Source organism: Malaclemys terrapin, chromosome 14, assembly GCF_027887155.1.
Source record: "Malaclemys terrapin pileata isolate rMalTer1 chromosome 14, rMalTer1.hap1, whole genome shotgun sequence".
Lineage (NCBI taxonomy): Eukaryota > Metazoa > Chordata > Testudines > Emydidae > Malaclemys > Malaclemys terrapin.
The window spans coordinates 15007846-15034157 of NC_071518.1; the positions used below are offsets into that span (position 1 = coordinate 15007846).

General features: G+C 38.7%; 1 protein-coding gene across 2 annotated transcripts in view; it reads right to left on the reverse strand.

Moving 5' to 3' along the window:
• Positions 1-26312, reverse strand: part of CDH8 (cadherin 8) — a 223399-nt gene that overhangs the window by 84680 nt on the left and 112407 nt on the right. For both annotated transcript variants that reach the window (XM_054049347.1, XM_054049346.1), the window contains exons 5-8: positions 23531-23698; positions 18679-18866; positions 15965-16218; positions 7850-7986 (exon numbers count right to left, since the gene is read on the reverse strand). In XM_054049347.1, coding sequence (XP_053905322.1) covers positions 7850-7986; positions 15965-16218; positions 18679-18866; positions 23531-23698 — 747 coding nt within the window. The remainder of the gene's footprint in view (positions 1-7849; positions 7987-15964; positions 16219-18678; positions 18867-23530; positions 23699-26312) is intronic.

Sequence of the window (26312 nt, forward strand, 5' to 3'; positions counted from 1 at the left end):
TTATTTACATCACAACTGAAAAGAATCAGAGATCAGTTTCTACTCGAAACATGACAGCCAGCCAGTAGAGAAGGCTATCACGTGAGGATATCGCAAAAGGAGGAGACTCTTAGTAGTCACTTTTTTTATAGTCAAGGACAGGGCCGGCTCCAGGGTTTTGGCCGCCCCAAGCAGCCAAACAAAAAAAAAAAGACAAAAACAAACAAACAAAAAAAGCAGCGATCGCGATCTGCGGCGGCAATTCGGCGGGAGGTCCTTCACTCCGAGCAGGAGTGAGGGACCGCCTGCTAAATTGCAGCCGAACAGATGGACGTGCCGCCCCTCTCTGAAGTGGCCGCCCCAAGCACCTGCTTGGTAAGCTGGTGCCTGGAGCCGGCCCTGGTCAAGGAAAAAAAACTGTCCTACAGTTGACCACTGATTAAGAGAACTCTGGAACCCAAACAAGTCAACTTATCTCTATCCCAGCCCACAATAAGAGTAAAAGTGGGCCCTGAACAGAGCCTGTGAAGTAATGGCCAAGGACTAGACTAGTGATAGACTAGGACAGAATGAGCTCTTCAATATCCATTTGAACCCCATATTGAATATTCTACATATCTGTTAACTCTATTCTTATGTAAAAGATCATAAATTCATTGATATTATCATCAGACAATTATATTGACAATGTTTTTGAATTTCCCTTCATAGTTAGTGCCTGAGAGACAGTACACCGTCTCTATTAGATTTTCAAGGCACATACTGTCTCATAACAAAAACCAAACTTAAAGTAACAACAAAATAAAATATGTTCCCTCCCCATGACAACTCACCAAACACACTTAGTTCTGTCTTAGAAGCTTTTAAAAATATTTCCTCAAATAAAAAAAAAAGGAGGTTTCTATGGTATTCTGAGAAATTCAGCCTTTGTTTCATTGTAAATGCCACATAATTACACTGGAAATGTAAAAAAGCCATCAGCAGGAACTCTAATGCTAGGTGCAAGCTATGAATTATTTTTTTTTCATAGCCACCCTGTAGGCAGCAGTTTCACAACAGTAATGGATGCTGTGGCTCACATGAGGCCTAATGACAAGGCTTATTATTAAAAATACTTATGTATAATTATATATTTTTTTAAAGCTGGGGAGGGCAGGGACTTGATTCTGATGTCAATGTAATTCGATTGACTTCGTGGAGCTTCTCCTGATACACACTGGTAGAAGCAAATCAGAAACAAGTCAGTTAAAGCAGTTTCTTGAAAACATTTTTTTTTCCTTTAGCTTTTAGAGAGGAAATGGAAAGTGAAATTCTTCTGCATTATGGCAAGCCACATCAGACACCACATGACAAAACATGTCACCGAAGGTAAGAGAGAAGGCACATTTGGATTATACATTCAATTTAATCAGTTAAAGGTAACAGTCTTTTATACAAAAACTCCTCTTTTTAAATCAGTCACCTCACCAAACAGCAATGATATTAATGCTACCAGATTCTAATATATTTACGCCAGTGCAGGTCAAAGTATTTGGGGGAGGACGACCAAAACAAAATCATGGAAATGTCTGTAAAATATCTTCCCACTTTTCTGACACAATTTTGTTTTTGTAGAAAATTTCCAACCAGCTCTAATTACTATAGAGCAGGGGTCTGCAACGTTTGGCACGTGGCTCGCCAGGGTAAGCACCCTGGTGGGCCGGGCCAGTTTATTTATCTGCTGATGTGGCAGGTTCGGCCGATCGCGGCCCCCACTGGCCGCGGTTCGCCGTCCCGGGCCAATGGGGGCGACGAGAAGCCGCGGCCAGCACATCGCTCACCTGTGCTGCTTCCCGCTGCCCCCATTGGCCGGGACGGCGAATTGCGGCCAGTGGGGGCCGCGATTGGCCGAACCTGCTGCATCAGCAGGTAAATAAACTGGCCCGGCCTGCTCGGGTGCTTACCCTGGGTGAGCCGCGTGCCGAACATTGCCGACCCCTGCTATAGAGCTTAGATGCCTTACAGATCAGATTCCAAAGCAAGCAGCCTCTCTGGCTGGCAGCCCACAGCACCTCTGAGGGTTTCCTAATAAACCTCTCCCTATTCTGCAGGATTACTGTCGCCTGGCTTCTACCTATTCTGGGGGATTACTGGTGACAGGGCAAATGTATTCTACACACATATACCCAGAAAACACATTAATTCCACTCTGGTGATGACAGGGGACTTTCCACACCCAATGCCAAGTATTGCTTTTGGAAGTTACAAGAAAACCATATATTCACAAAAAAGGACCATGGGGAAGTCTTACAATATCACCGCAGTGCCTTTTCTGCATATTGTGCAACTACACCAGTAGTGAAACAGACTAACGGAGGAAAGCAGATAGCTCTTTTGCGTGAGATGCGTTCTTTCATGGGAGGGTTTGTTATATTTTATTTTTGGCCTTATTCAGCAGATCAGCTTTTCTCCTGAACAAGTCAGCCTGCTGTCCTTCCACTGTCAATACCTTTCTTTAGCTCAGAAGCCTATGGATGTGCTATGCTGGATGAGGCTCAGTGAGTAATGAAAAACAACCATTTTGCTTCATTTAGCTGGTCAACGTTGGTGCATTTCTTTTATGGCTGGACTCAGTATTCAATGTCAGTAAAGTTCTGGGTGAAGATATAATGACATAGGTTTTAATCCTTGTGGTGAACCTCATAATTATAGAATCATAGAATATCAGAGTTGGAAGGGACCTCAGGAGGTCATCTAGTGCAACCCCCTGCTCAAAGCACGACCAATTCCCAACTAAATCATCCCAGCCAGGGCTTTGTCAAGCCTGACCTTAAAAACCTCTAAGGAAGGAGATTCCACCACCTCCCTAGGTAACCCATTCCAGTGCTTCACCACGCTCCTACTGAAAAAGTTTTTCCTAATATCCAACCTAAACCTCCCCACTGCAACTTGAGACCATTACTCCTTGTTCTGTCATCTGGTACCACTGAGAACAGTCTAGATTCATCTTCTTTGGAACCGCCTCAGGTAGTTGAAAGCAGCTATCAAATCCCCCCTCATTCGTCTCTTCTCTTCTGGACTAAACAATCCCAGTTCCCTCAGCCTCTCCTCATAAGTCATGTGCTCCAGCCCCCTAATCATTTTTGTTGCCCTCCGCTGGACTCTTTCCAATTTTTCCACATCCTTCTTTTAGTGTGGGGCACAAAACTGTACACACTACTCCAGATGAGGCCTCACCAATGTCGAATAAAGGGGAACAATCACGTCCCTCGATCTGCTGGCAATGCCCCTACTTATACAGCCCAAAATGCCGTTAGCCTTCTTGGCAACAAGGGCACACTGTTGACTCATATCCAGCTTTTTGTCCACTGTAACCCCTATGTCCTTTTCTGCAGAACTGCTTCCTAGCCATTCGGTCCCTAGTCTGTAACAGTGAATGGGATTCTTCCATCGTAAGTGCAGGACTCTGCTCTTGTCCTTGTTGAACCCCATCAGGTTTCTTTTGGCGCAATCCTCTAATTTGTCTAGGTCCCTCTGTATCCTATCCCTACCCTCCAGCATATCTACCACTCCTTCCAGTTTAGTGTCATCTGCAAACTTGCTGAGAGTTCAGTCCACGCCATCCTCCAGATCATTAATGAAGATATTGAACAAAACCGGCCCCAGGACCGACTCTTGGGGCACTCCGCTTGAAACCAGCTGCCAACTAGACATAGAGCCATTGATAACTACCCGTTGAGCCCGATGATCTAGCCAGCTTTCTATCCACCTTATAGTCCATTCATCCAGCCTATACTTCTTGCTGGCAAGAATACTGTGGGAGACCATATCAAAAGCTTTGCTAAAGTCAAGGAATAACACATCCACTGCTTTCCCCTCATCCACAGACCCAGTTATCTCCTCATAGAAGGCAATTAGGTTAATCAGGCATGACTTGCCCTTGGTGAATCCATGCTGACTGTTCCTGATCACTTTCCTCTCCTCTAAGTGCTTCAGAATTGATTCCTTGAGGACCTGCTCCATGATTTTTCCACGAATTGAGATGATGCTGACTGGCCTGTAGTTCCCCGGATCCTCCTTCTTCCCCTTTTTTTTTTTTTAAAGATGGGCACTACATTAGCCTTTTTCCAGTCATCCGGGACCTCCCCCCATCGCCATGATTTTTCAAAGATAATGGTCAATGGCTCTGCAATCACATCCACCAACTCCTTTTGCACCCTCGGATGTAGCGCATCCGGCTCCATGGACTTGTGCTCGTCCAGTTTTTCTAAATAGTCCCGAACCACTTCTTTCTCCACAGAGGGCTGGTCACCTCCTCCCCATACTGTGCTACCCAGTGCAGCAGTCTGGGAGCTGACCTTGTTTGTGAATACAGAGGCAAAAAAAGCATTGAGTACATTAGCTTTTTCCACATCCTCTGTCACTAGGTTGCTTCCCTCATTCAGTAAGGGGCCCACACTTTCCTTGACTTTCTTCTTGTTGTTAACATACCTGAAGAAACCCTTCTTGTTACTCTTAACATCTTTTGCTAGCTTCAACTCCAAGTGATTTGGCCTTCCTGATTTCACTCCTGCATGCCTGAGCAATATTTTTATACTCCTCCCTGGTCATTTGTCCAATCTTCCACTTCTTGTAAGCTTATTTTTTGTGTTTAAGATCAGCAAGGATTTCACTGTTAAGCCAAGCTGGTCTCCTGCCATATTTACTATTCTTTCTACACATCGGGATGTTTTTTTCCTGCAACCTCAATAAAGATTCTTTAAAATATAGCCAGCTCTCTTGTACTCCTATCCCCCTCATGTTATTCTCCCAGGGGATCCTGCCCATCAGTTCCCCGAGGGAGTCAAAATCTGCTTTTCTGAAGTCCAGGGTCCATATTCTGCTGCTCTCCTTTCTTCCTTGTGTCAGGATCCTGAACTCGACCATCTTATGGTCACTGCCTCCCAGATTCCCATCCACTTTTGCTTCTCCTATTAATTCTTCCCGGTTTGGGAGCAGCAGGTCTAGAAGAGGTCTGCCCGTAGTTGGTTCCTCCAGCACTTGCACCAGGAAATTGTCCCCTACACTTTCCAAAAACGTCCTGGATTGTCTGTGCACCGCTGTATTGCTCTCCCAGCAGATATCAGGGTGATTAAAGTCTCCCATGAGAACCAGGGCCTGCGATCTAATAACTTCTGCTAGTTGCCGGAAGAAAGCCTCATCCACCTCATCCCCCTGGTCTGGTGGTCTATAGCAGACTCCCACCACGACATCACCCTTATTTCTCACACTTCTAAACTTAATCCAGAGACTCTCACAGTATTATGTGATAGAAGTAACGATGCCTTGAGGAAAACTAGTATGGAAAATTTCCTTAGAATCAGTGTTTCTACATCCACAAAAATCTAACCATTACACTTTGCAGCTTTCTCCACTAGAGATGGTGGTATTGCTCACTGGCTGATATTAACGTGGGCAAAAGATGCTCCCTACAATAGACTTGCACTTCTGTCCCTGTAAATGATTGTTTCCATAGTTTAGGGCTTCTCCAATATAAAGCACTCAGGCCATGCTATCAAACTAGTGTTAGCCCATAAGATTTAGCAGTAATTTACTGGGCAAGTTTTATTTATAGTACTACACACAAATCACAATGGTAGGTCATATTAATACAGTTTACTATGCATGTAACTCATAGATTCCAAGATAGAAGGAACCATTGTAAGCATCTAGTCTGACCACCCATAGAAGGAACCATTGTAAGCATCTAGTCTGACCACCCATATAGCACAGGCCATAGAACTTTCCCAAAATAATTCCTAGAACATCATATCTTTTAGAAAAACATCCAATCTTGATTTTAAAATCATCAGTGATGGAGAATCCATCATGACTCTTGATAAATTGTTCCAGTGATTAATTACCTTTACTGTTAAAAATTGACACCTTATTTCCAGTCTGAATTTGTCTACTTTCAACTTCCAACCATTGGATCATGTTATACCTTTCTCTGCTAGATTGAAGAACCTGTTATTAAATATTTGTTTCCCAAATAAGACTGCATTTCCCATTAACCTTTTCTTTGATAAGCTAAATAGATTGAGCTTCTTCAATCTGTAAGTATAAGCCATGTTTTCTAATCCTTTAATCATTCTTGCTGCTCTTCTCTGATCCCTCTCCAATGTATCAACATTGTTCTTGAATTGTGGACACAGAACTGGATACAGTATTCCAGCTGTTGTTGTACCACTGCCAACTAGAGAGATAAAATATTTTTTCTACTCCTACTGGAAATTCCACTCTTTATGCTTTGAAGGATTGTATTAACCCTTTTGGTCACAACCTTGCAATGGGAGCCCACATTCAGCAGATTATTTACCACAACCCCTAACTTTTTTTCAGTCACTGCTTCCCAGGATAGTCACCCATTGTATAAGTATGGCCTATGTTCTTTGTTCCCAGATGTCTACATTTACCTTCAGACATATTAAGATTGCTCGGTATCAGTGACCAGTCCTGTTCATTATTTACCACACCCCCAATTGTTATGTCATCTGCAAATCATGTCAGTGATCATATTTTGTTTTCTTCCAGGTCATTGATAAAAATGTTAAATAGCGTGGGGACAACTTGAGATTTTATTTTATATTCAATTATATCTTTCTTGTTTATTCACACACTCCTGTTACCACTCATGGCTTGCACTTTCAAATATAAATACTATGGGGAAAATTGACTACAAAAAATATCGTAACATCCAAGTAAAAACCTTGTATTCTGTCATTCATTCTCATGTTGGAAGATGATGGTGTTATGAGCTTCATAATTAAAAGTAGCAGTTATTACAGCACCAAATATTTAAATCAGATGGTTGAGAAAGGGTGGGAGAAGAAAAGCTGAAAATCAGTAGAGATCATGAACATGGTTAGTGTGGTTATGGTTATCATATCATTAGAAAATTAGTATGGTTTCTTCAACATAATACAATATTCTTAGGACAGTGTGGGAAGAGCGCATCTACTAATAGAAATTGTGTATACACATTGATGGCAGAATAAATATATTAGCAAGAACACATATGTATCTAAACTGAACCTGTAAAAGATGGGAAAACCACTCAGCAACATCATTAAAAAATAAAAGACCAACTTTCCTAAGATTTCTTTTACTGCAATAGGTTCTTTATGTCAAGTTTCTTTTCTGAAATAATAATAATTAAACTTGTTTAATCCTTAAATCCCCAAAATTGAACTAATTGAGAATTTTGCCTGGTTATGGCCTAAGGCCCATATTTTTAATGGTATTTAGGCATTACTGTGCTCAGTGTTGTAATGCCTAATTGATTTAGGACCCTAAGCCTAATTCAAAGTCTAGATCTCTTTCAGTCTCAATGGGACTTAGATTTTAGAAACCTGGCCTAAGACCCTGAATCCTGTGGATACTTAAACAAGTATGTAACTTTGATCATGTGCAAAGTTACATACATGCTTAACCATTTATGGGACTGGAACAAAGTAAATACTCAGAGTAAAGACCTCAGGGTTTGGCCCACAGTTGACTTCAATGGTGTGAGGATTTCACGCTCCTTCTATTAGATTCTCACCAGGTATTCCTTCTCTCTTACATTTACAGTTTTTCCTGCACAAACATATCCATATTCTCTTTTACAACTATATGTTACTTTCCTCCCTTATAATACACATTTCTGAAAATAGACATGATAGGAGAACGTCATATAAAATTAGCTTAGCTTTCACAACCTTGTTATTTTAAAATCTAAACCACGTATACTGTAGAATATCTTTCACAATCTATACAATCTCTAATAGTTATTCATTTGAAACTACAACAGACAATATTACAAGACAAACAGAACCAAAAGTAAAGCATAGACAAATGCATAAGCACTTACTAGTTTCCGTAGCTACAATAGTTATGTTGTGCCACGTGTTTGTTTCTCTGTCGAGTGGTGTTGCCAAAGTTATTTTTCCATCATCTGCATTAATGTTGAACTGTCTCTCAAGGTCAGTATGTCGATCAATGGAAAACCTACAAAATGGACATCCCTGTAATCTACTCAGATAAATTTGTATGATCTGTTCATACTGTAGGAGAATTTAAGTAATCTTCTGAGAACTGCAGTTTTCTAGCCAAATGGATTGAGCAGCTCAATAGCATAATAATTTATAAGACAAAATGAGTGACTGTGTCTCAAGAAACTTAATTATTGTCCAAGGAGTAATTAGCTGAATATTCAACATGAAGGTCATAAACTGCCATCAGGTTCAGTAGGTAACATCTTTAAAAACTGCTGCTGATCAAGAGTTAATTAGACAATCCATCACATTTATTAGACAGCTTATGTAGTATTTCATAGTATCTGTTTATAATTTCAACACCAATATATTAAACACACACAAAAATATTGAGCTTCATGGTTATTTTAAAGGAGTACTGAAAAACATTATTTTACTAATATTTTTCAGTTTTAATGAAGCATGAAATATTAACCAAGCACGTTACCTGCTTAGTTTTCAAGCAATTCAATGGACAATAGGTGGTTAATGAATCACCATTTATCAGTAAAGCACTTAAAAAAAAAAAAACCCAACAACACAGGGATTGACTGTTATATGGATTGACATAATTGGTTTCTAACAAAATAACTTTGATCTGACAGCTAGTCAGAGCTTGCAAATGAGAATATACAGGTAAATTATGCAGCCTAAACATAGCCAGCTTGACTAACAAGAATGAGCTGCAGTAGATTGCTTCAACAGTGCATTAAGCAGAATGATGATTTACGGCTCAGCACAAGAAAGCTTTTATATAGGTTCATTTTCATAGAGTTGTTTTATTAATGTATTACTTGTAAAAAGAAACTAAACTGGAAAATTAAGTCTTCCAATTTTTTTGACGAGTGAGGTACAAAAAGAATTTATCACAAACTACTGATATGGTACAACAGTCACTGGCTTCAAGGGGTTTTACTGAATCTGAACTGTGGATTTATATAAGAGACTGTAATGCTTTTGTGTCTAGGTATTATAGAGAATAACAGCATGCACTGATGGTTCTGCATCTGTTCTGCATTATACCTAGGCATAATGGGGTGAGCTAGGATGGAGTGTCAGAGTGGATTACACACTTTCTATTGTGGTTATGGTCTGGAGAGTGACTAAAAAATGGCAGTGTCCTATTACACATCTGTTTCTTACTAACACTCTGCACTATATCTGCTTAGTTCATTGATGAAAAACTAACATATTTCACTACAGTCGACAAGACAGTTATTAAGATACCAGCTTATTCTATTCCTCCTCATGCATCATCATCAACTTCCATCAACATTCTGGTTCCAGAGCCTTTATTTGTCATGATGACATACAGTGGGAACTGATTTAGGATTAAACAAAACTTGATTAACCTGAACTAATTCCTTGTGTAACTCCACTGATGTCAACAAAATACACCAGGAAAGATCTTGACCCATCAGACTGACCTATCTAGCTTTAGTATATGAATCTTAAATCTCACTGTTACAACAGTTTTTTTCAGTATTTGAATAGTAAATCATTTGTTCATATTTAGAAGTAGATAAGTGTTGCAATTTAACTATGTTGCTCGTAAATTTAGTAAATATATTGCCCATTTTAAAAGTTTTAGTTCACTGCAAATGTTTATTGGGGAAGCTCTGCTGTACAAACATAGCTCTAGGAAAATCTAGTGTAGGTCATGATATTGCTAGATTGAATAACAACTAATGGACTTAAATTTAAAATGTCTCTTTGACCCAAAAGACATTTTATACTTGATTTATTCCATCTTCAAGGTGTTATTAGTTGTGTGCAGAACTACGGTAGCTAAAAAGAATAGCAAAGAATTTTCTACCGCCAAATTTTCATAAATGGTTGCTTAGGGCAAGGCACCTACATTCATATTTGGACCTGTAAGTAAAGTGATTTTCAGGTGAGCTGACCACACTCAGTTCCTATTGGCTTGAATGAGGCTTGAAACCTTTCCATTTGTCCGAGGCTGCCTCTGTATTATAATTCAATTCCTGGTTCTGTACCAACAGTATATATATTTTTAAAGTTATATAACTGGGGATTTAACATGAGTGAGTTTATTGTATTGACTTTAATCCTAACAATATTTATTCAGAATGCAAAAAATGCATTAAAAATAAAACATTACTTAACACAAGTTACATGGGTTTACAAGGTTGCCAAGAGGCAAAAATCCCCTCTTGACTATAAATTAAGAAATATCTTGTACAAAGTAAAAAATATAAAATCTGCAGTGCCATAAACTTGGGGCGACTAATAGCATATATGAAGCTATCTTTTCATGATAATGATATTATAGCTCTTTTTAATGGGGATGCATTGTCAAATATATACACGATACATAAAATGTACATTTCTATAAAAATGGAAAAGAATACCTCAGAAAATAATATCCCTTGAAATTGCCATAGTAACACCACAGGTTATTTGGACTTTTTTTTTTGTTAGTTTATTAAACTGTGCAGGAGAAAATAGGTGGTGTGATCATACATTCTTTTAGCTAAAGACTTTGGGCCTGATTCTGATTGCTCTCACTAGATTTACCTTGATGCATTTCCACTGACTTAATATGAGTTATTCTTGATTTACATCACGGTAAATGAGAACAGAATGCAACCTTCATTGTTGAAAACTCTCCTTTGCTGATCCTGCTGAGATCTGAATCACAATATTGATGCTATAAATCACCCTATCTCAGTGATGCCAGGCAAAGAGGGCATGTTATTTGGTGACTGAGATAAACAGCTGTACCTTAGGAAGGCAAAAAAATATTGTATTGAGGTTTTTAAGGCCTGCTGTGAATTAAGAAAATGATCTATTGCTACCAAAGATGAAATCTCTCCAGTATGAATTTGAGGGAAAACTTCTACAATGAAGCTTACTTCTCTCACAGAGAGAGACTGAAGGGCAGTGATCATCTCTGAACTTATAGGAAGGCAGAGAGTGTACAGAAAGCACAAATTATTGCGCATGTTTTTTGCTATGCACTTGGACCAAGACTTGGCCAAGGCAATAAAATAACAGAAATATGAAATGAGCAGCACTGGAACAAGTCAAAACAGACTTGAAGAGGAACTTAGAATGATAAAAGATGCTGATCTGATACATTGAACCACTACAGAGCAGTTTGATTACCTTTACTCAAGTTCAGCAAAGGAACTCCTTGCAGAGTAAGGTGCTATTCATTGTGATTAAGAGTGTCCCTAGCCACAAGTCTAGAACTATAAACTATACATTTACGAAAGTTGTAATGGAATTTGGTAACTGCCTGATTAGCACATGTTTGAAAAAAGTCGGTTCAAATTTGTGACTATTTTATATCAGCATAGTTTAAAAGTGAACCAGTGACTTAAATAATTTGGAACAGAGAAATTGTAAATGTAGAGAAAGGAAGCAGAATTGATCCTTATAAAAAACAACACTGGATTATGAGACGCAGACATCCTACAAGATTCACAAAGAAAATAGTTTTGCTTGGCCATATATTTTTCCATATGGACATGCTTTAGAATGGATATCAACAAATAAATCATATGCCAGGGAATACCATAACAGATAATTAAGACAGAATCAATAGCTAGATCTTACATAACTTTTTCCCTACTTCACAGAGCACTAGTATCCCTCCATTCCCAGACCTACAGCCAGACAGAGGTAGTGCGAGAACCGCCACATTACACATACACACAAAGCCTCATCCTTCAGTCTGTCCTGGCACAACTCCCTTTGAATTTAAATGGGAGTTTTCCTGGTATGAAGATTGCAGGATTCAAGATTGAGCAATCTGTTTGCTATAGGTTATTGCTGTCCCTTATTACCCTTCCTAACAAACAATCACTCATAACCAGACTGGGACCAAATAGTGAGGCTATGAAGTGAAGTAAGACATCCTCTGCCACCATTTAGACCAGGCTTTCTCAAACTGTGGGTCAGTACCCAAACTGGGTCATCAAAATGTTTCAAAGGGTCACGTGGCAGTTCCTGTGGCTCCTATTCCCGGGGCTGGCTGGGCTCACCCCCCTTCTCCGGGCACTGCAACCTTTGGGGCCCCAGCGCCATTCAAGTTTAGGATAGCCTGGATGATGGGAGTCCAGGCATAGGCACTGACTCCGTGGGTGCTTCAGGGCTGGAGCACCTATGGGGAAAAATGGTGGATGCTGAGCACCCACCGGCAACCCCCCTAACAGAACCACCACTTACCCCCATCTCCTCCTGCCCGCTGGTGGGCCCTGCCGATCAGCACCTCCCCCGCCCTCCCTGCACCTCCTGCTCACTGCAATCTGTTGTTTTGCAGCATGCAGGAAGATGGGGGAGAGAGGGGGGAGGAGCAGCAAGAACGCGGCGCACTTGGGGGAGGGGCACAGAAAGGGGTGGGAAGAAGAGGGGCGGGGTGGAGTGGTGGCAAGAAGAGGCAGGGTGGAGGCAGGGCAAGGGTGGGAAGAGGCGGGTGGGGCCTGGGGGGAAGGGGCGGAGTGGGGGCAGCACCTGGGGCAGAGTTGGGGGCCGAGCTACCCCAGGCACTTTGGAAAGTCGGCACCTGTGAGTCCAGCTGGCCAAATCCCACTGAGTGGCACTGCAACCCCATGAGCCAGGTCAGAACCCCACTCAAAAATTTGGTCCGGTCAGGTGGGTTGGGCCAAAGTTGAGCTGGACTGCAAATCCGGAGCCAAGCGCCAAGCCCAGACAGTCCCACAGCACAGGAACTGCAGAAGCCACCACTGTGGGGTGAATACTAGGCAGGACACAACCCCAGGAGGGGGCAGCCCTCCAGGGCACAAAGACATGGGTGGGTCTCAGGGTGGGAGTACCCCCCACCCCCTGATTCACCTCAGTGGGCCACCCAGACTGTCTGAGTTAGGGGGGCACAGCCCAAAACACTGGGGAGCATGTGACCCCATGTGTCCCCCCTGCACAGGTCACCTCTGGTAGCGGAGGAAATATGCTTGCTCATCCCAGGTTCTAAAATGCCTAGTCTGCCACAGGGCCTCCATGCCAGACTATTTACTGGGTTATGACAGGCCATAAACATTTACAAATGGGTCCTGAGCTGGAAAAGTTTGAGAGCAACTGATTTAGATGATGATCTCTGCATCTCAGCTGAAGTGATCGGAGAGAGCAAGGATTAAAACAGAGTGATTCACAAAATCATATTAATCTCCCTGAAATTTTGTTTGGGAGAAAATGAATAGAAAAACATCCTATTTTGATATTTTTGAAATAAAATGTTTTGATTTTTCCTTTCAAAACAACTTTGTTTCCATTTCAGAAAAATGTATAATATACGATTTTTGAAATGTCAAAATCAAAACAAAATATTTTGTTTCACCAAAATGATTTATTTTTATTTTTTAAATTTTCTTTCAGATTATTTTAAATGTGTGGGTTTTGTTCCAAATGGTGACAAAAACAAATATTGAAATCTCGAAATCTTCCACAAAATGGATTTTCAATTTTATGCCCAGCTCTAGTATACAGTAGTGCTATTGTAGAGATGCAAAATCTCATGACCTTCTTTTATCTTTTAAAATAATTTTTCCAAGAGATAAAAATATATTTATATTCACTAGGCCTGTCTGGAACCAATTAGTACTGTACTAGCTAGTGCCAGAATTAACCGGTTGTATGCCAAGAATAAGCATGAAAATGCAGAAAATTACACTGTGTACTTTTCTCATTTAGTTAACAAGAAAATACTGTGGAAAGATGCCAACTTTTTTTTAAATTAATCCGATCATCTAGTGTATTTATTTTTTTAAAGAAAAAATAATTGAATTTACACTAAAAAATTCGGCATTTCTTATTTTAATAGGCTCAGTTCTGTCCTTTCTTATATCAAGGGCATATGTGGATTCTATATCATTTGATCAAGAAATAGCATTAGCTGGTTCTGCCATTCAGTTTGTATAAGATTTTGGAGAACAATCATGAGAGATGTACCATGTGCACATAAGGTGAAGAAAGGGAAGAGTTAACGACGTTACATATCCAGAGGGGAATAAAGCAAGGAAGTGGTTCAGATGTCAGGGCTGGGGCATGGGCAACCTGGCCTAAGGATTAGCATTAGGCATGGACTGACAGTCCAGAAGCCAATTACCAGGAATCAGGCTGGGTTGGAACACCAGGAGATCAGAATCGGGAGAAACCAGAGGGCAGGGATCAAGAATCAGTTATCAAGTGTCAGGCCAAGTCAGGATACCAGCAGGTCAGGCTCAGAAGGCAGAAACAGGTAAACACCAGTGGCCAATGAAGCCCACTTGTACAGACAATTTCCTGTTTCCTCCTCTGGCTTAAATAGGGGCTGCAGCCCAATCAGGACCCTTGGAGCTCTCCCAATCAGAGTGTAGAGGCAGATCATGTGTCCCAGTTAGGTTTCATGGACCTTAGGCCTAGCTGCTGTCTGTGAGCTGCCAGATGGAGGATTGGAGGGTGATGAATCCACAGAATTAGGGTTGAAGGCCCATGGGGCCTGACATGAGGCAGATCAAGATGTGTGTATTTTTTCTTCCCTTTTTTTTCTGCTACTTTTTTAATCCTGAGAAAACATGCTGTGCTGTTCAAAATAAAGATGTGTCAGTAATTTTTAATTGACTCGATCAGCACTTCTCAGAGTCCCTCTGTTGAGAATGACAAAAGGGGTGCCAATTAACACTAATTTGGATGTGCCCATTAGGAACTAGGCTGTAATCATCCATTAATTTCACAAAAGAACCTGAACGGTTATTAGATGTTAACAATCTTTGGTCACTACTAAACTTAAGTAGATTTTAATTGATGACCTAGAGGTGAAAGGCTCTCTACTAATGGTAATCTTCCAAACAAACCAGTCCTACAGGAGTTAACTTTTCCGATTCTGCTGAGGAAACAATAATTTCCTGTTACCGTAAGCTAGTCAAACTTAGTGTGCAACATGTGGCTCATTGTGTGATACGGTAAAACTGTGTCCTTGGCCACATTTTTAAAATGATGTAAGTAATGGTGGTCAGAAAATGGGTGTAAGTGGTAAAATAAAGTGATTAGCATCATTTTCTCATCCTTATGTGTGCAAAATTGGTACAACTTACACATTATGAGGGCAGAAAGGTGGGGTGGTGGATAATCTTATCAGAAGTCATATGGCTTCAACTTTAACAATTCTTTCAAAATATACCCGCACTGTGGGACTGACTCTGCAATCTATTTTAATAAGATTTTTATTGATTTTAAAAGGAGTTTTGCCTGAGCAAAGTGTTCGGCATTGGGCCCAGAATTCCTTCACACAGCAAACAAAGTGTTCTTTTGGAACTTTCTGATGTTATCACATAAGAGATTAGCAAAGGGAAAAGATGTGTGTGAATAAAAATCAGACAGAAATAATCCTAATTTGCATAAAACCTTAATAGTGGATTTTATCTAATTTGGGTCAGATCAAAGAGGGACAAAATTTAAATGAAAGAAAAGAAGCAAAATTCTTCCCTGGTGCAAACACTGCTCTTTTCATTGGCATTAAATCAGGGATGAGTTTGGTTTAAGAAATTCAGTACAGACTATAAAAGAAATATTTCCAGCATTACCGCCAGTTATGTGGAATTGCCTTGTACTCAGTATTGTTAACAAGGAAGCTGGAGGATTATTTCAAACTAAACACAGTAAGTAAAATAAACATTAATGTGTCAAATGCTGCACTCAGATTTCTTATATCCCTATATGTCTTATATCCATTTCATTCCCATTGTTGGACAAGACAATGAATTGGGAAAGAAACAAAGCAGCTTATGTTTTTTAATTATGAAAATTATTTGATTAGAAGTGTGACATCTAACACTGCAAAGATGTTTTTCAAGTGAAACACAGAAAGACAATGCTTTCTCAAAAATGTAACATGGATAGTGAGAACAAACTGCTCTCCACTCCATTGCATTAACAATATACTTAGAATTCTGACAGCAGCTTCTTTAATGATAACTTTAAAGCAGCACTACCTTATAGGACTAGAAGACACATCAGGGTCATGAGCGGTCACCTGACCAATCACAGAGTTAATAGCAGCATTTTCATGCACTTCCAGTAGATAAGTAGGTGATGAAAAGACTGGTGGTTCATCAGCATCCTCCACTACAATTTTTACTGTTGCTGTATCCTTGAATGGTCCTCCACTGATGAAGCGAGGATCAATATGAACGTTGGCTGCTTCTACCTTCAGAGTATAGGATTTTTTGGTCTCAAAGTCCAGGGGCTGTTAAGAATGACAAAGATAAATGACTTGCACTAATGACCAGAGAAGCCAGAACAAATAAATATAATGCTGATGGATGAAAGTTACATGCATTTAAGTACATTCACTGAGTTTTCATGCAATCACTTCCCATTCCCTGAAATCCAACCTGTAAATTATCTGGGCATTTATTGATATGTTTAGTATTTAGCCTCAGTGAAAGCAGTCCCTCGTCCTTTTTTCTTCTGCATTATTTCACTAGAAATTCACAATGATATATTCTCTCTCATGAATTTTACGATCATAATTTCATGTTAGATTCACGATAAAATTTTACTGGTGATTACCTGATGTGCATGCATTTAATCAGTGTTAGTTGGAGATAAGGAGAAATCTTATACAAGCTCCATGTGGAATAAATATATTATTATTTTTTAGAATAGCATGAAAAATGTAAAGAACTAGCAATTATTGTTCTTTAGGCAGAAGAGGCATTATGCAGAGTAATTTAGAGATAATCATATAAAAAGTATTTTAATATTACTACACCTCAAATAACTCTTTGCATCAGTATTTATAGGGATAAAAGAGGCAGATCTCGCTCAGGAATTTCTTATAACTACTGCAGTTTATATTGCTGTATCCTTCTTTAATTTCAGACAGATAAACATGGAGCCAATTACTCTAATCCACCAATGAAACTTCACCATCATTCCCATTGTTTTTGATATTTTATTGCTGTACATCAAAATGTAAGATTTGGAAAAAAATGTTATTGATGTAAAGAAATGAGTCATATAGTAAAAAAACAAGTCTATGATATCTTCAAATGTGAGAATTTATGAGCATCTAAGATTCAGGTCTGCAGTTTCATGCACATCTGCATCAGTATATAATTCTCATGTCTCAGAATGATTCAAATTTCAAAAACGCAAATTTGTTAAGCTTTGAAAGATTTGCATTACAATGTTCAATGGAAAAAAGAAAAGGACAGAGAAGTCTCAAATCTGCAATGCAAATACAAGCAAGAACACAAGCAGGCATTACAAAACTCTTTCAGGAACTCTCTGAAAGCTTTAAATATATATTCTTACTTTGAAAAATTGTGTTGATTTTTAGATATGAATCCAGCTCTAATTGGACTTTGCTCTTTCTCAACAATTTCTAGTAAACATGACAAGCACTTGCTTCTCTGTCTACTCAGAAATTACTAAGCTTTTGTACTTATGAATAGGTGATTGTAGATCAGCATATTCACAATTTGCCAATCACACCTTCTGTATCATTTTTAGCAATTTCAAATTCTTCATGATAATGACTGCATCCCATAGAATTTGTCACACCTAGTCCCCAGAGTACCATATTCAAAATTTATTCTACATTGTCTAAAATGTGATGAATTTAAAACTGCAGAGGGGCGGGGAGAAATAAAAGAAGAAAAGAAAGAAAACCCCACACCTTTGGTGAATGTCTCCTTACATATATTTTCTGCTACAGAGAACAAAAGTGGTTATTGCTGTCAGGATGAATATGCGAAACAACAGTATGTTAGAGGCTCAGTTATGAAATAATTGGTGAGGGAAACAGGGCAAAAGGCTAATTGCTTTAGTTTGTAAAGTAGGCCCACAGCATACAATAATTAACAGAGTATAGGAGCCTGTATCATGTCTTTAACCTGTGGAAAAGAGAATCTAAAGCACAGATGCATACATAGTTTTTCTTTTCTTTATATATTTCTTATGAATAGGTCTGCACTGTAAAAGTATATTAAACCATTTTCATTCTGAACTTTTTAATTTAATAACAGCCACAAAGTTGAATGTTAACTATCTATTCATATTGGATTCTTATTTTCCAGCTAGAATGTCATGTGGAAATTTATTATATTTGTTTAATTACAAAAGACTATTAGAGTGCTTTATGGCAGGCATGGAATTCAAACACTTTCATGAACACTTTTATAATGTTATAATTTATAGTCATATTTAGAGTCAGGTTTCTAAAAGACCTGAGTTTTGCCATTGACTTCAGTGGGACCAGGATTTCACCCCAGATGTCTTCTGTATGTACATGGCTAAATGGGTGCCTCTTGAGACAGGCACGTACACAACCCTCCATGTTGTATACAAACGTGCAGTAAATACACACACACAAAAAGGAGTAATGGACCTGCAGCTTTACCTTGGGCCTGAATTTGCCACCTTTACTCATGCTGAGTACTTCCTTATGCCTTGAGTAGGTCCACTTAGATCACTACTCATGGAGTAAAGTGGTGTTCTACTTGAGTAGGGGTGGCAGAATTTGGTCTCTCTGGATTACAGATACTTTATTACTCAATAAATACTCATGAAATTATATATTAACTGATCAGGATTCAACTAGCCAGACAGCTGGTCAAATACCATAAAAAATTATTTGACCAATGGCGAAACTGAATAATTGTACATGGGTGAAAGTTAATTTTACACAGTTTTCATTTACCTTTCTCAGTCTAATAATACCATCCTGAGTCTGAACATCTGATGTGATTTCAAATATATCCATTCCATCTCCTTCAATGATGTCATAGGATGATTTAGCATTTTCTCCAGTATCCAGGTCATTTGCTTTAACCCTTCCTATTGGCTCCCCAAGAGCAATGTCTTCCATTACTGAGAAGTGATACAGACCTTACAAACAAGAGGAAAAGACTAAACATTAAGCCTGATTCTAGTTTCCCTTTCATGCTCTTTATTCATCTCTGTTTCCCCAAAGTAAATGCTTGAGATGTGCAACCGATACAAACCACATTTAAACAAATTATTTACTTAAAGCTGCATAATGTGCTCCATACAGGGGAATGCTCTGTTGACTTGATGTGAATGTTCTTCTTTTCACTTACTATATTATCCCATCTCCTGCCTGCGGGGATGTTCAGTGTTGCCAAACATAAAATATTAAGCTATTTTCAGCACAGAAAGATGCAATGTGTAATTTACTGCAAGGCACTTTTGAACTTACCGTTGTATTTACAGACTTGTAGACCATTTTTGATAAAATCCAATTACTAAATTTCAGCTTGTGCCCTGCAGCAAACTGATCAGATACACTGAAGATGTCTCTTGTGACTTAAAATCTTCACTGCTCTGTTGACCATAAACTTTACCTTCTACTACTTTCTGGTCAGAATCTAATTGGTCTGTATATTTTCTTCTGTGAGGTAAAAAACTCACTAATTAGGAGAGAGGCAGGAAATGTCCCCCAACTCATGTTTCAAAGGAAATAATACCTACTTCATAATGAGGGATTACCATCTTTACAATTTTGCCAAGGGATGATTTAATCCCAATGGAAAGCTCTATATGTGCCCTGCATTGTGTGAAAATTCAGTAATTGTATTTTATTTCTTATTTTAATCAGTTACGGTACTTCAGACACCTTTATATTCAAATTGGATTTATTTAAAGGAGATGCAAAGTCTGTTTTTATTGAAATTCCATGTTTTATCCCTCAGATTACTAGTTTGTTAAGAAGAGAATCAAAACACCCATTTTGATTAAATATATTCCTGGCTTTAGCAAAGACCTGGAGGCCAGCAGATGCATACGAAGCATGCATGGCCTCTGCTTTCTGAAATCCTCTACAGATGGCCTAATTATTGCAGCTTCTTAATAATCTCTACCCATTGTAGCTACAGGTAAGGGCTGAGCATGTCACCTTCAGGACTGTGTGTTAGTTGAAAGAATTCAAGCTTTGCAGACAAGTATGTTACAAACATCGTGTGGTAGAGGATCTGGACCAGTTCTTTTCATTCCCTCTCAATGAGAGTTTGCTCCACCACACTGTGTAATTTTTAGCCTAATATGCTGCTTTTTGTTTTCTGAAACCATGATTTGCTGATGAAAAGCTTGCTAGTGTAACTAATAAGTGTATTAACTACACTGACACCATTCAAAACTGAGTAAGAAAAGGGGCAAATATACAAAATACATAAATATATACATTGGATATCAAAAAGCATATATACATAATCTGCCCTAAAATTAACTGGATTCCTTCCCAAATTTTTCCTCTTCACTTTACACCAACTCTCTCTAGAGGAGTTCTTCTCTTTTGATGTCATTAGCATTTGTGTCACTGTGTTTACTGTATAAAACTGACACTTGTATGGGGCAGGAAAGTAACAGCAGTTTAATCTATAATTTAGTTTTTCTTTAATGTTTCCCAGGCTGAAGACATAATTTGGAGATCATTGAGAATCCTCAAACACATAAAAGCTCAGAAACAATGAGCAGCCATAGCAATCAGTTTCCTCCAGAGACTAAATTATGTATTCATGATTTATACTGCTGTCCACACATCATGGTTTGTCTCTCTACACAGTTGATTGAAATTCTTTAAGGAGGTATTTTTTCTCTGATTTACAAAGAAGATATACAGAATTAACATTTATTTTTTCACGTTGTTGACTAATGGATAAAAATAGTCCCTAAGACTTATGAAGAGGTCTGCAAAGACATCATAGTTCAGACTGTGACCAGCAGTCCATTCTAAGCTTACTTTAAAGCAGTCTAACTTTTCACAGCAGTGAGCTGTTCTTCTGAATATAATCTTATGGTAAACTGTGGGGTTAAAAACTTCAATGTTTTAGAAAATGCCTCTAAAATGATTTCAAAGAGAGCACAGAAGTAGTGAAAGTTCATCTTTTTCATTTCTAAAACCCGGGAGGCTCTTTCAAATCTAACCATAAACACACATTTGTGTCCTGCCTGGAAACAATAAACCGATAAAACACACTGGGTTCATTACAATTTATTGTGAAAGCAGCATGTATTACATCTTATGAATTTCCATTTCATTCTGGTAAGGCTCCATTGTAAGCATGATCCTTTCTTATTTTGGCTTACCAGGCAAATGCAAACTGTGCTTTAACAAAGGTGTCCTAACAAGTGTCAAAGAATTGAATGATGATTGTATAAGATTAGAGCCATGACTAATCTGCAATATTAGCCAGCCTGGCTATGAATACTCACTTCTAAAAGGCCATATTGACAATAGTGTCCAGATACAATATTTAACAATGTGCATCCTCTTTATAAGGGGTTTCTTTTTCTTTTATTGCTTTATATAAATAAAAAAGAAATATCTATATATGAATTTTTGCACTGATGAAAAGTGCTGGACATTACAACCCGGTCTGTATTTATGTTTAGATCTGAAAGAGTGTTAGTCAATATTAATTGTCCACCTAGTCGGTACATCACAAGGAGTGGTGGTGCAGGCTTCCTCATACTGCCCTGTCAATGTATTTCAAAATCCAAAGCTGGAGAGACCACATGGAGATACACGTGAGGCGTTTATAGGGTAAAAGTACATCTTAGGTCTTGTCTACTCTATGGGGGAGGAGATGGATCTAAGTTACACAACTTCAGCTACGTGAATAACATAGCTGAAATTGACGTACTTAGATCTACTTACCGCAGGGTCCACATTATGCTATGTCGACTGGAGATGCTCTCCGGTCAACTCCCCTTGTGCTTCTCATTCAGGAGGAGTACAGGAGTCGACGGGAGAATGATCTGCAGTCGATTTAGCAGGTCTTCTCTACACCCGCTAAATTGACCACTAATGCATCGATCACCGTGCGCCGATCCCCCGGTAAGTGTAGACAAGCCCTTAGTCTCCATATCCATTCAGTCCTTGATCTCTAGGCTGAGACTCCCAACAAGACAAGACAATCAGTACCAGCTATGTAATGATTTTCTGATCTGCTCATCTGTTTCCTAGGTCCAGGACAGACACTATCAGATCATTTCATATTGGCATTAAAACCCTTTGACAAAGGTATGACTAATTCTGATGCAAGTACAAAAGCTAGGTATCTGGCCAAAGTAGCCCTATATTTACAGATTTAGAACTACTGTACATTGCACATATACAAAATAAATGTCTCTGAATTATGATGATACAGCTCATATATTAGCTTCATCTATATATGTTTGCATCGTTAAGGGACATGTCACCTTACATTGTATAACACTGATGCACAAGGCCATGTGACACAATGTGAGGTGAAGTAAGAAACTCAGGGATTTCATCATATAATATAACAGGAGAAATAAGGGGGAAAAAGATTTTGTGCATTCAGTACTTATCACTTATAGACCTCACTGAAATTAGGTATTAAAATAACTTTGTTCAGAAGTAACCCCTTATAGCTGCTTACTTATTTTATTATATTTTCTTCCTCTGCCTCCACTTATATGTGTCTGTCCTAAATTCTAGGGATTAAATTACTCTGTGTAGGGGTCTGGCATAAGACACTATTTAAATCCCCCAAAAAGTGGAAAGTGGTGCTTAAAATGGTACATAGGTATCTCCATCTTGATGGGCTGAATTTCACCTTGGACACACAAATAATTTGCTTTAAAATCACATATGTAGAGAAGTATAGATGACCCAATGTCAACATTAAAATATTTCCCAGTCCTAACTTGCCATCCACTTAACCCCTCAGAAAAAAGCCTGGATGATTAGATAAGATTACACATTAGAGGAATATATTCTATCATGACATTAAAATACACTATTCCAAATAAAATCAAACCAGTTATGTTCCTTTTTTTAAACTTTGAAACAGATTAAAAAGCACTGCAGAGAAGCTTAGCAGGATGCCAAATCATTTTAACCTAACCCAGCAAGACATGCATTGGAACCATAGCAGTAAATATGGATTTTGAATTAAAGGTCAACAATTAACTAGACTCATCATTTAAAAAAATATACTTTCTCCTCTCATACTCAGTCAAACCTTTATTTCTTTTATCAACTATGTATGTCTTTTAAAACTAGTATTACTGTACCTACCTTCACATAAGTCAGGAATGCATCTAAAAGTAACTAGTACCTTAGAAACAATAACACAATAAACACATTTTCCCCTCCTCCTTCTGCATGTGTGTGTGTGTGTGTTTGCTCATCAATGTACACCTCTACCCCTATATAACGCTGTCCTCGGGAGCCAACAAATCTTACCGTGTTATAGGTGAAACCGCATTATAGGTGAAACCGCGTTATATCGAACTTGCTTTGATCCGCCGGAGTGTGCAGCCCCGCTCCCCCCCCAGATCATTGCTTTACCGTGTTATATCTGAATTTGTGTTATATCAGGTCGTGTTATATCGGGGTAGAGGTGTATATGGGCACAACTCTCTTTCCAAAAGCTCTTAATCAGTCAGTGATCCAGGTTACTTTATATAGTCCTTGTTACATTTCTGCAGTAAGCAAATGCAATATAATGTTAAAATACAAAGAGGCGCACTACATACTCAATCAGGAAAACATGCACACTTACTCTGTGCAAATTTGGGAGGGTTGTCATTAACATCAGTGAGTGTAATTGTCACTGTTGTGGTTCCAGACAGTCCACCCATATGTCCACCCATGTCCTTTGCTTGGATGACCACAAAGTATTCTTCTTTGGCTTCCCTGTCCATGTTAGGGAGGGCAGTTTTAATTATAGCTGGGGGAAAAAAAGAAGGGGGAGGGAATCATGAGGATGGTTAGATTCATACCCAATTTACAATAAAGAAAAGAAAAGAAAAATACATGGTTAAGAACAGAGAAACTTTTTCATGTCATTTCTATTTAGGCAAATATCAGTATAAAAAGTGTACTCTTATCTGCCCAGTTGAAGTTGGCACTTGTTGATACTAGGGTGGAAAGAACTTGCAGATGTCCAGTAAAGTGTATGAGAGGTCTTTTGCCTTTTATCTCATTAAAAATACAATGAAATTACAAACCACCAGAGCAAAATCAATCAAACCTCTGATATATTTTCATTTCTACAACTTACTTTCTGACATAAACTTAGATTCTTTCCACATTGAGGTCAATAGAAGTTCTGCCGTTAACTTCATAAACAGGAGCAAGTTACATAGTGCAAACAGCTTTTTTTCAGAACTCCATAATCCAACAATTTCATAGATTTCAAAGCCAAAAGGGCCATTTTTTAATCTGACCTCATGCACAGCACAGGTGATGGAACCTCCCACTGTTATTCCTGCATCAAATCCATAACTTCTGTTTGAGCTATACACTATCTTTGAGAAAGATCTCCAATACAGTGCCCCAACCAGCAGTCATTCATGTAGTCCTTGCTCAGGCACAGCTCCCATTGCAAGTGTAGGGCAAGATTGGGTTCATATATCTAAGAGGGTTTTGATGAAGTGAAACAGCTTTGTGATTCTCAAAAGTGTGATTTGGAAGTCTGAAAACAATATGGTTAATGGCCAAACTAAAAATCCTATCTTGCAAGGAGATCCATGCAGGTAGACTCCTCCCCCGGTCCTTCACCCCACCATAAAGCCCTATTAAAGTCCCGGTGCTTACATGATTCTCATTGCTTTATTGGGACCTGCAATGGGAAAAAAAATAAACTTACACAAAATTAAAGACCAAGATCTTGCTTACAACAGCTGCAATATCACGCTATGCCTTGAAATTCACAACTTACAATCATATAGAACAGGCATCATTTAAAAAAAAATTAATTAGCCATATCACCACCCTTAAATTACTGCCATATTCACAGCATTCACTATACTTAGAATGGGAAATACAATACCAAATATGCAATAACAAATTCAGCCATGTCCACCATAACAAAAAGAACCCCTATAATGGGAGCCTCTATAAATGTTAAAACAAAATACAGTATAAAGTAGTTTCTCTGGGAAGGTTCCTCCCTGCCCCATTAATCCTGGTTTTGAATCATACTTTTTAATGAAATCATCTGTCTGTGAAAAGAGAGCAAGGAGTTCAAGTTACTGAATCATCTTAGTAGTAAGTGAAGCGTAAGAGTGCCAAGGGAAATCTAATCCACCAGTGCAGTGGTCTTTTTAAACCACGATGCTCTAGGGCTCTTATCAGGCATAGAAAAGAATGTCTCTTTCTAAGGGCCCATATTTCCAGAGCTCTCAGCTGCAAGATACTGCTTATGTGGAAACACTTACACTAACTCTGTAAGAGCTCAGGATTCATTTTTGTTTTAAAAGGGCTGCAATTGTAACACATGGCATAAAAATAGAGTCATATGACAGATCACACATCTGTTTTCATTATCTTTTAACAAAATATTTATTTCGATTATGTGCTAATCTAAGAATTGCTTGGGTTATGTTATCTGATAATCAAGATTTCTTTAAAACAAAATCACTGGATGATTTACCTATTGGGAATAGTACAATCCCAGAGCCTTCAAAAGCCTCCTGCTCTGACATGAAGGCTGATTTCCATTAATAAGAATGAGCTCTGGGGAAAAAGATACTCTTTTCTGGCAGGGGAGCAGGAAGGCTGAGGCTCCAGGATTATATGTATCCAGATATTTACAGTAAATATTATGGACCAAATTTGAAATAGAAGTATGCAGCTAGTCGAGACTGGATGTTTTACTAAAAGATCTGCTCTAGAAGTTTTTTTGGGGGGAAGTTCTATGGCTTGTGTTATACAGGAGGTCAGACTAGATGATCTGGCCTTGGAATCTATGAACCCTGCCAACATCAGTGGATTGCATTTGTTTATACCAGCTCTGAATTTTTGCCCCATATCTATCCCAATTAGAGAGGGGCCTGATTCAGAACTCTGAATTCAATTATCCTTGAACTTCAGTGGTGGCTGGAATTCAAACCCAGAGCTAAATGTTATGGCTGAATATATGGCTAAACCAAAACCATAATGGTGGGGGAAGAGAAAGCATTCTTATAAATAATGAATACACTACCCTGCAGTAATCACATAGATCATTGCAGTAGTACTATTATAAGCTACAGTGTTGTCAAGAGCTAATCGTGATTTTCTAACTAAATATTTAGTCAAAACTGAAATAGTTCAAGGGAAAGGGTCTGTTTAGATGACTCTCCTGATTCAAAAATAAAATAAAAAAAACCTGAAAATTGTCAAGATTGGATGTTTTGATATTTTGGAAACAAAAAATGTTTTTAAATGAGTTGTGTTTCAGATTTGAGTTAATTTGTACTAAAAAAAATTACAAATATGAAAAATGAAACATTTTGAAATTATCAAAACAAAACATTTCCATTGACCCAATCTATTTTCCCCCCAGGATTCCTGGTTCA